Source organism: Podarcis pityusensis, assembly GCF_964106645.2.
Source record: "Podarcis pityusensis genome assembly, chromosome: Z".
Classification (NCBI taxonomy): domain Eukaryota; kingdom Metazoa; phylum Chordata; class Lepidosauria; order Squamata; family Lacertidae; genus Podarcis; species Podarcis pityusensis.
Genome location: NC_138044.1, coordinates 33,394,481 through 33,404,951, shown reverse-complemented (window position 1 = coordinate 33,404,951; position 10,471 = coordinate 33,394,481). Strand labels below are relative to the sequence as shown.

Genomic DNA, 10,471 nt, shown 5'->3' with positions numbered 1-10,471 from the left:
CACCAGGCCCCCAGTTCCTCCTTATCTTTTATTTTTAGGCAAGTTCTTTTCATTTTGTTGTTCGCTTTTGCTGTTTGGGAAGCAGTTTCATCCTCCTTTTTTGTCTGTGTTTTACTTGGGGCTTGAGGAGGGAAGGTTGCAGTTGTTTCACCTGTCTAGGGCAGAAGTTCAGAGCCTCACCAGTCTTCACTTCTGCAAAATGGGTATTTTGTGCTGCCTATGACAGATTCCTCAGATTCCCAAATGTGCCCTCAGACCCATAAACATAAGGGGCCGGCAGTCCAGATCCAAGACCAGGTGGTGCACGTGAGGGGCGTAAGATTTCACTTGCTCAATGTGCAGGATTTTTGTCCTCCACTGCTTCCCGTCCAAATCCTGAAGCAAAGTCCTGATCTGGGTTGCTGTGGCCTCTGCCCACCTTTGCCACTCGCCCCTGGCTGAGAGAGCCAGGTCCTTACTTCCTGCATCCTGCAGAATACTGTGGTCCGCAAGGGCCACCTTGTCCTCTTGTACGCTGGACACCGCTTGCACTGGGAGCTGCTCGCGAGGTTGATCCTGATGTGGCTTGTGGTGCAGCCTAAGGGCATTCACTGGAAAGGATTCCACATTCTGGTGGATATGCAGGATCCCACCCACATCTTTCCGCAAAACCCGGCAGGCGATTGGCCATCCTGCCTCCGACGTGGGGATCAGTCCCAGATTCACCCTGTCAGCGACATCCCACAGTTCCAGCTGCAAACAAGGAAAGAACATAGACAGTTGTGTTTTGCAAGTTTGAGATTTGTCCGCATCACCTACCCTGACTGGCAGCGCGTGTCACACAGCTCAGGCAGGAGACTGGCCTTTTGTGCACTTCTCCTGAGATTGTTTTAACTGGAGATGCCAGGGATTGAACTGAGGACCTTTGGCGTACAAACCGCATAATCTATCACTGAATGGAAAGGGAAGAATGAGAGCAGGCATAACAGAAGGAAAATGTGAGGGGAGACTTTGTTTCTTTTAAAAAAACAAAAATGTATTTGAGACGCAGAGAGGAATGCAGAGAAGGCAGCAAAGGGAAGTCTGGGCTGCTCTAACAGATAATATAGCAATTCTCACTCTGTTGCTTCAGAGGGCAACAGGTGAGAAACTGAACTGCTGGACAATCAGAGACGAATAAAACTCTACTTCGTGAATACAAGCAAGTGGCAGAGGTCAACCCCCATGTCAGGGCCAATGAAGTCAGAAGACCCTGAATCCTTTATGCATTTAATAAAGTAGGCACCATTCAAATTACAATACTTTCCCATGGTGGCTTGTAACATTTAAAACTACATTAAGTGGTTTTACACAACATAATCACCATCCTAGCAGCAGCAATTAACAAATTACAAATCAATACATCACAGCCAGCTACACCAGTGTTAGACTAAAAATAGAGGCTACTGCCTATTAGACTCCCACATCTGGAGCAATGCGGAACAAACAAACAAGGCTTTTTAAGGTTCCCTAAAAACTACCAAGGATAGCATATTTCAAGGGGAGAGGGACACAGCTCAAAAGGCCCTGTTCCTTGGACCCAGCTGCCAGACCTCCTTCCTGCCTGCTTTGCCCTGACAATTATTTTATATCCTGCTTATTTACTCTTTACTGATGTACACAAAAAAGCTTACATAACAAAATACAAAAGCAAAACCTTGTAATTAAGTAAAACCTTTTTTAAAAAGTAGAACCATTTAAAAAAGAAAAAGTAGATGGCACTCAACCATAAAAGCAGCAGCTGGAACCAGAGTAAAAGCAAAGTTCTGAAAAAGTGTGCCTAAATAGAGTTTTCAGGAGAGGTTGTGATGGGAGGGAGGAGAGTGTGTCTTATCACTGTATTTGCAGGATTTATCAATGCTGCCATTTGTTGCCATCTGTTTGTCTCGAGAGACAATGGAGTGTGCCTCTCGAGATGAAGTCAAACCACTGCATTAGCAGCGCCAAAATGACCTCCCCAGGGCACAAGCCTGGGCAGTGTGTAGGGAGGTCCTGGGCTGCTCCAATAAGACTCCCCTTCTCAGCCTCAGTGATGCAGTCCAAAAGAAAGCAGAGCAATATGTTTGGCTGCAGGAGTTGCTGGAAGGAGGCATACAATGCACTTTCCAACCATCTTAAGTAGTCATTGATAGCATGATCTTCCGCAAACTTGTTTTAAAGGTATCCAAATTAGGAGTCATTCCTGCCTCCTGTGGGAGCAAGCTCTCTAGTTTTAACCATGCACTGTGTGAAGAAAGACTTTCTTTTGTCTGTCGTTAATCTTCCAACATTCTGTTTTGGTGACCCTTCCATATTGTTGGATTCTAGCTCCCATCAGCACGGGCAAATGTCAGAGATGACGAGAGATGATAATTTATTCATTCTATTTAGGTCATTTCTACCCCTCTTTGCTCACCTTCTGATTATCTCCCTGGTGAACGCGGCACCGATCCTGCACACGGTTCAGTTGCAAATTCTTCTGCAGTGCTTCCACGGCATGCGGGTTCCACTCACAGGCATGGACAAAGGCAGCACCAGCATGAATGAGGTACGGCAGGGTGAAATAGCCGATCCCTGAAGACAAGGGGGAGAACAGCCACTCGTTATCTTACAGAATACCTTTAAAAGTGGGTTAGACAAATGATAGGGTTATATGGCTACTAGCTCCCCAACCAGAGGCAGTGTGCCTCTGAATACAAGCCGCTGCGGTGCACAGGTAAGTGCTACTGCACTCTTCTCCTATTGGTGGGCTTCCCAGAGGAACCTGCATGGCTGCAATGTAGAAAACAGGATGCTGGACTAATGAACTCTGGATGTGATCCAGCAGGGCTCTCTTTAGAAGCCTTAGGTGGCAAAGAAGTGGGTTAAATGCTTCTTGATAGGGCTAGAGAACCATGCTGCCAGTCACAGCACAGGATGCATGGGAAATGTAGTTCAACTTTAGGAGGGCTAGACCCCTGGAAGAGGGAACTAAAAAAGAGAAATCAAGCAAACTGAGTTCATGCTACTTCTATACATGGCTCAAGGCGCCCCCCTGGCTTCAAGAGCCATCTCTGGAAGGCTAAACTATTTAGAAATAGGCTGTGCCCCAAATGGGGCTGCAGAAAGAGACAGCAGCCGCTTTGCTTCTCCCTCGTATCACAGTATTTACCAGCGTAGAGGTCTACCACCACTTCCCCAGTACACTTCAGAGATGCTATTCGCAGCTTCTCAGTGATGTTTCCTGGAGACAGCATGCATTGTGTCACGTCAAACATGTACCTGTGGAGGCAACCGAATCAGAAGATGTCCCGAGGAATCAAACTTGTATACTTGTTAAGTACTTGTAGTTCTTAACTAATCCCTATTTGGGGTGGGAGGAAATTCAGAGCATACAAGGATTCTTTTCTAAATACCGTGCACATATACAAACAAGCTTATAGCGCAATGCCTACACATCTACTCAAAGGTAAGCACTGAATGCAATGGGACGCATTCACAGATTAGTATATATAGGACTGCAGCCTTATCTACCTTTTGCCCTGAGAAGTGAAACATTCACCATACCCTTACCCCACTCCAATCTTCACCCAATACCCAGACTAGCTGACTTTTCCAGAGCCAACTCAAAAATCTTACTACATGAAAATGACTGCAGACTTCAAATTTACCCTTTGCTTTTTTTAGAATTCATTGGAAGAAATAGCTATTATATTTTTGATGGGCACATTTACTTCAGCATAAGATCAGGCCAAAACAGAGGGAGGGATGAGACTTCTGGGCCTCTTTAAATACAGTAACAGGCTGCGACATGTTTGGAATTGTGGGGGCCCACAACTTCGGAGGGCCCTTGAAGTATGTTCTTAAATACTACATGGAATGCAGCGATGAACAGGGAAAAGGATCTGATCTGATGAGAAGGGTTAAAAACACTATTAATATGGAGTTACTACGAGCAAGTGACTACAGCCACAAATATGAAGAAAAGCTGCGGAAGGGCCATGGAAGTGACCTGAGGGCCTCGGACATAAGGTCACCGGGTTAGATTGAGGAATAAGGACTGACAAATCCCGAAACCAGGAGGAAAGGACGTTGGATTAAGATCGGACTTGTTTATATGCTTTTTTCTCTTTTTTTGTTTTTTAACTAACAGAATGTTTTATAAAGTTGATGAATGATAGAATGATAGAAAAATGAATGATAAAAAAATGTTGGAAGAAATTACCTGGCTTTAGTAAAGATGTATAAAGAATTATGAAAGAACATTATGAATATAAGAAGCTGGTAAAGTTAAGATCTAAATTTTAAATTTTAGGGTTTATTTTATAACAGAAAGATGGAAAGGATTTGTTGGGATAATTAATAACTATTAAAGAATTATGAAAGAACATTATGAATATAAGAAGCTGGTAAAGTTAAGATCTAAATTTTAAATTTTAAGGTTTATTTTATAATAGAAAGATGGAAAGGATTTGCTGGGATAATTAATAACTGGAATACAAAGGAAGGGAGGAGGAGGAGGTCTAATGTTTTTTTTCTTCTTCTTCTTTATTATTATTTTTCTTCTGTATTTTTCACTTTTTCATATTTTTATTTTTTTACTTCTGTATCTTTTTCTTTTTTTGTGTAAGTTTTTGTATTTTCTATTTTCTGTTTTTTGTGTAATTTTTGTATTTTTTTGAAATCTCAATAAATATTATTAAAAAAAAAAAAAGAGAGAGACTTCTGGGCCTCTCAGCTGAAAGATCAGCAACTTCTGGCTCCTCTCCTTGAATTCTTTCCATTCCATCTGGCCATTACTGTATAAGAATTCTGTAACTAAAAATAAGTTTGCTTTTTCCTCTTCCCTCCCACTCCCTTTTCTTTTTGTGTTGGATCTCTGAGATGTCAAGCCTGAGGGCTGGGTCTCATTGCTGACCCTTGTAAGCTGATCTGGCTAAAGACTGGGGTGAATGAACACTCCTTAAACACCTTAAATTTTCTAGGCTTAAGCTCTAGAAATGAAAAAGTCTTAATTAGACTCCATTTTTCAGTGAACTCAAAGAAAGAAGACAGTGTGGTGGAGAAAATATTACACTGCACCTCTCCCTTACCGAATTCCATTCTCTACGTGTTCAACCCAGCCATCCTCCCCCAGCAACAGGGTCACTGTTGGGGATCGAAACAAATCTGACTGCACACGTCCGCGTTTTGCCACACGTTGGGCCCCGAGTGCACCAGCAACCACCTCCCAGAGCTCTTGTCCTGAAAGAGAACAGTTGTAATGGGTTTGCTGAGAAAGGAAGCAGCTCAGAATGGTTTGGCACAATGTTGTGTTTGTAATTTACCCAGCTCTCCCCATAGGGGTTCTCTGAAGCTCTCCTCACTGAACAGAACCAGATCCCCGTGCCGTTGCCAGGAGTGTGGTAGATCTCTCTCCAATTCTTTTGACCAGGCAACGCCATGGCTCAACATCAGACACTGCAACTCATCATACAGTTTCTGGATGGGAGGCCGGAATTGGGCCGCTTTTGAAGGAATGGGATTCTGCAAATGGGGTGCAAATGATTAGTCAGTTTCCTATTTCATACACATACCACACACCACTTTCAAACCCTATACAAATCCGTTGGCAGCAAGCACCACCTTTATGGTAAAAAGTCTAAAAAATTGTTTTGCAGATCAACACCTGGAAAATATTCATGTTATAGCCTAAATGATTCCCGAAGTATAATAACAACATGTGGCCCCACCACTACCACACAGCCATACTGTGGCATCAGAGATCAACTGATGGCATCAAATAAATGAAGCAGGTAGGAAGCAGAGAAGAGGACAAGACAAAGGCAAGAAAAGAGGGAGGCAGGCAGGCAGGCTTGATAACAGTCATTGCCAAGTGTAGTGACAAACCCGTTGGTCATGAAACAAAAGCAACCTGCCAACAAGAACTTGGCTCACCAGAATCCATGTTAAAGCACAGGTCTTCCCAGGCAGGATACTTTCCTTCAGCTGATGCAGGTGCTCTGCTGTGAGCTTTTGGCCCAACACAGGCAAGGCCATGGCACCATTAGGAAGCTTCTGCACACGGTAACTGCTGTCCAGGAAACCCTCTCTTTCCAAAAGTTTCCTGCAAAATCAACAACCTGATGAGCTCCCAGAGAAGACTATCAACTAAACCTACAGAAACTCTTTGCTATTGCTGCAGGGAAGAAGATCCAAGAGGGAGGGCAGGGAAAGCTCTTTGTCAGCTCTGTCAGAAATAGTATTGTGCCATGATTACCAAGGAGTATTGTGCCATGGGCTTCATGGCCCAGAAGATGAAAAACCTTCTGGCCTCTGAGATGCACTAGAAATGGCTGGCCTGAGTATCCAAACAGCCTCTACAAGGCCTGTGTGCTTCACAACTGTGAATTGGGGAAACAGGTATGTGCTGGAGAGGATGGAGAGAAAAGATGCTAGACTGCAGGGATGGGGGACATTTTCCAAACTGAGGATCACATTCCCTTATGAGCAACCTTCCAGGAGCCATATGACAATGGTGCATGGAGCCAGAAGCAACAAATGAGCCTTGTGCTGTAGACCACACAACACTCAGATGTTACACACACATATCTCTCATCAAGAGGCATTGTTAAATTTCAAACATGTGTCCCTGCCAAATGAAAGCTAGGAAGGGTATGACCAGGGTGAATCTCAAGGGCTGAATAAGAAGGGCTGTGTTTAGTCCCTGGGCCTGAGGTTCCTCATTCTCATGCTAAAATTGTCTCTCTTGACTGGGATTTGGGAAGAGGGCAAATGCACTGGTGAAATGAACATATAACTAGGCAAATGCATAGTTCTCTGTATTTATTTGTGGGCAAGTCTTTCTTCCTTTCTCTGCCGATCCCCCTTAGCAATGGCTAGGATCTCCAGCACTGGGTTGATACCTTCACTTTTGGCATTGCCTTTTTCAGACATAAGAGTAAAAGGTAACTCTCACTAAGAAAGCAAAGTGGTACCCTCAGAGAAATCAAGGCGTTGTGAGCTAAATAAGTCTGACTCTTTGCCACTGGTAATCCTAAACCACTGAGAAATAGGTCTGTTCATTTCTACAAAAGCCTCACTTCCATCAACATAGGACTTCCAGTTTACTGATGACATGCATGATGAATGTACCTTTATTGAGCATTTATTTCATTTCCCCCACCCCACCTCCTAACACCTGTCGCCATACCTGAATAGCTGAGCAAACTGTGGCTCAATAACAACAGCTGCAGTACCACAAGAACATGAATCTTCCGTGTTCATCTTGTCGGGAATGGGGAGGGGTTCTGCCTAAAACAGAGTATTTATAAACAGCGAACATCATGGTGGTGTACAATAAAACAATTAAAACAGAACAATGCTGCACACTACAAAACAAATGACTAACACTGAATATGCATATACCATCACCCACGATGGATCTAGCTAGCATTCGCCGCAAAATAAAGTTTGCCCACATAACTCATCAGAAGACTCCTGGGGGGCTTAAATGCAACTCCTCTTTGCACGGGCTGCACACAACACCACAACAAGCGCAACACAGGCAGTCAGCCCAGGGAGATACCTAATTATTCATTTTTTGCTTCCTTTGTTTCTGTAGAAGGGGATAGAAGGCTTCAGATTCCCAGCAGCAAACGCCACTTTTTGAAAGGTCGGCAACCCTCAGGAACTACGATCCTATCTATGTATTCGGACTTGGGAAAGATTCGGACCGGACTCGGATTTCTAAGGAAACACGCGCAGGAGCGAACTGTGCACTTCCTTCTATCCCTCCATACTCGTTGGTTGGTTGGTTGGTTGGTTGGTTACTATGGCCACCACAGACGTGAGTCCTTCTATCCCTGCGTACTCGTTGGCTGGTTGCTATGGCCACCGCAGACGTGAGCCTGTCTATCCCTGCAGACTCTTTGGCCGGTTGCTATGACCACCGCAGATAGGAGCCAGTCTATCCCTCCAGACTCGTTGGCCGGTTGCTATGGCAGCCGCAGACAGGAGCCCGTCTATCCCTCCGGATTCGTTGGCCAGTTGCTAAAGCTGCAGTATGGCAAAATGCCCGAACTTCTTTTTACACTGTACGTAGCGATACATACTGGAGAAATAACCCACCCACGCGTCTTCTCTCCTTACCTAGCCCTTTTGTTAGTGAAACGGGGTATCTTTTGTTTGTTTCTGGACTGCATGCCTTCAGAAAACCTTTGGGTCTGAACTGATTCATGGACTCCATTCCCCATCCCCGGCACAGCATGCGCCACAAAAATCACGGATCCACGGCTTCCTGGCTACTCCATGGCCCAAAAACGTGGTTCTGAAGCATGGATCCTCATGGATCCTCACGCTTTTTGCACTGAGCCGCCCCAAACTCACCATCAAATCACATATCATAGCCAGGGGCACAGCCTGCACCACAAAAAACTCGGACCCACAGCTTCCTGATCATACCATGGCCCAAAAACGTGGTTCTGAAGCATGGATCCTCACGCTTTTTGCACTGAGCCGCCCCAAACTCACCATCAAATCACACATCATGTCCAGGGGCACAGCCTGCGCCACAAAAAACTCGGATCCACGGCTTCCTGGCAACTCAATGGCCCCAAAACGTGGTTCTGAAGCACGGATCCTCATGGATCTTCACGCTTTTTGCATTGGGCCAACCCAAATGCACCATCACATCACACATCATAGCCAGGGGCACAGCCAGCACCACGAAAAACTCAGATCCACGGCTTCCAGGCCATACCGTGGCCCAAAAATGTGGTTCTGAAGCACGGATCCTCATGGATCCTCAAGCTTTTTGCATTGGGCCAACCCAAAGTCCATCAAATCACACATCATGACCAGGGGCACAGCCTGCACTACAAAAAACTCGGATCCACGGCTTCCGGGCAACTCCATGGCTCAAAAACGTGGTTTTGAAGCACGGATCTGCATGGATCCTCACGCTTTTTGCACAGGGCCACCCCTATCTCACCATCAAATCACCTGGCAACTCCATGGCCCAAAAACATGGGTTCTGAAGCACAGATCTGTATGGATTCTCACGCTTTTTGCATTGCCCCCCCCCCCCACTCACCATCAAATCATACATCATAGCCAGGGGCACAGCCTGCACCACAAAAAAACAAAAAATGTCTTCATCGGCATCCAGTGTTGGTGCATAAGTGCTTATAATAGTAGCCTGTTGGTTTTTTGTGAGCTTTATCCGAACAGTTGAGAGTCACTCATTAATTCCAGTAGGAACTTCTGACAGGAGCTTCACAAGGTCGTTTTTCATAGTGAAGCCTACCCCATGTATTCAGTGTTCTTGTTCTGATAGACCTTTCCAGAATAATGTGTAGCCTCCTTTTTCTTCCTTCAGTTGTCCCTCGCCTGCTCTTCAAGAGTCTTAAAGCACTGCACTATCAATGTTAAAACGTCACAGCTCTCTTGCAATGATGGCACTTCTGCGTTTAGGACGTACGCTGTCTGTGTTATCTGACAAAGTCCATATATTCCATGTTCCAAAGTTCAACTGTATTTTATGACCCCTGGGTGGTGACCCCACTGGGCACGGTAATCCAGTCAGGAAAAAAGGGAGACAGACTATGTTTAGGGCACCGTTTCAAGCCCCTCCCCCTTTTCGGGGCGAGCAGAATGGATCCTAATAAGGGCTTCTCAGTCATGGATACAGCTGCCGAGCTGCTCAACTGCCTCGTTCCTTGAGTCAGAATGACTGAATCTGTATCCACCACCCATGTGCTGGTTCATGACTAGGGGCTTCCAGATTTCACTTTCCTGCCTCCGTAACCATTTGCTGATCACCATGGCACTTTGGGGGATTGGGTTGGGTTTTTGGAAGACACCTGTGTGTGAATTTGTTTTATGTGTGTAGATCAGTGCACGCTGACCAACGCACAGTCTTCGCAGTAGGGCTCTGTTCTGATGACATGAGTAGTCACGACGAACTGGTGGATCCTATCTGCTACAGCCTTCATTCGCCTTCACAGCCATTGTAACACACCACTTGTTATCATCCACCTGTTCTGCCTTTGAGGACTTCTTGGATCATTCTTTGCCTAGCTCCTTCCCTGTTATGTACTAAGCTTGGATCCTAGAACAATAGGCAAGTAGGATACTAGAATGCAACAACTGACTGGCTTGCAGGAAAAGACCAATCAGGCTCCAGGAGGGAAGCAGAATCAGCCAATCAGATGCATAAATATTATTGTGTAAATAATGTATATAAAAGCCTGAGGTTTTGGGGGAAATTCAATCAATGTTTTACAAGCTGCAATAAAGAGCATGAAATCACTACAGAACTCTGAGTAGATTTCATTTTCTTTGACCTTACCGCCGGGGGTGACCCTGCTGGGAGTACAAGATTCCCAACGGCTTCGCTCACAAGGGTCTTAGGAATGTGCAAGCCCACTCACCACGACAAGTGAGAGAACTGAGATAGCTTGCACTGAGCCCTGGTCTCATTAGACAAAGCGTTCCACCAAAAAGGCTCTGGCTC

The 10,471-nt window shown here is 45.2% G+C and overlaps 1 protein-coding gene across 1 annotated transcript; it reads right to left on the bottom strand.

Moving 5' to 3' along the window:
- Nucleotides 1–231: 231 nt before the first annotated feature.
- TRMT12 (tRNA methyltransferase 12 homolog) lies at nucleotides 232–9,578 on the bottom strand (the record flags this gene model as incomplete). Its single annotated transcript, XM_080991377.1, has 8 exons — nucleotides 9,050–9,578; nucleotides 7,169–7,269; nucleotides 5,914–6,082; nucleotides 5,304–5,502; nucleotides 5,070–5,220; nucleotides 3,149–3,258; nucleotides 2,414–2,571; nucleotides 232–732 (listed from the first exon to the last, which is right to left on the bottom strand). The coding sequence occupies exons 1-8, from the start codon at nucleotides 9,065–9,067 to the stop codon at nucleotides 232–234; spliced, it is 1,407 nt and encodes a 468-aa protein (XP_080847503.1). The 5' UTR covers nucleotides 9,068–9,578.
- Between the last annotated feature and the right edge of the window lie 893 nt (nucleotides 9,579–10,471).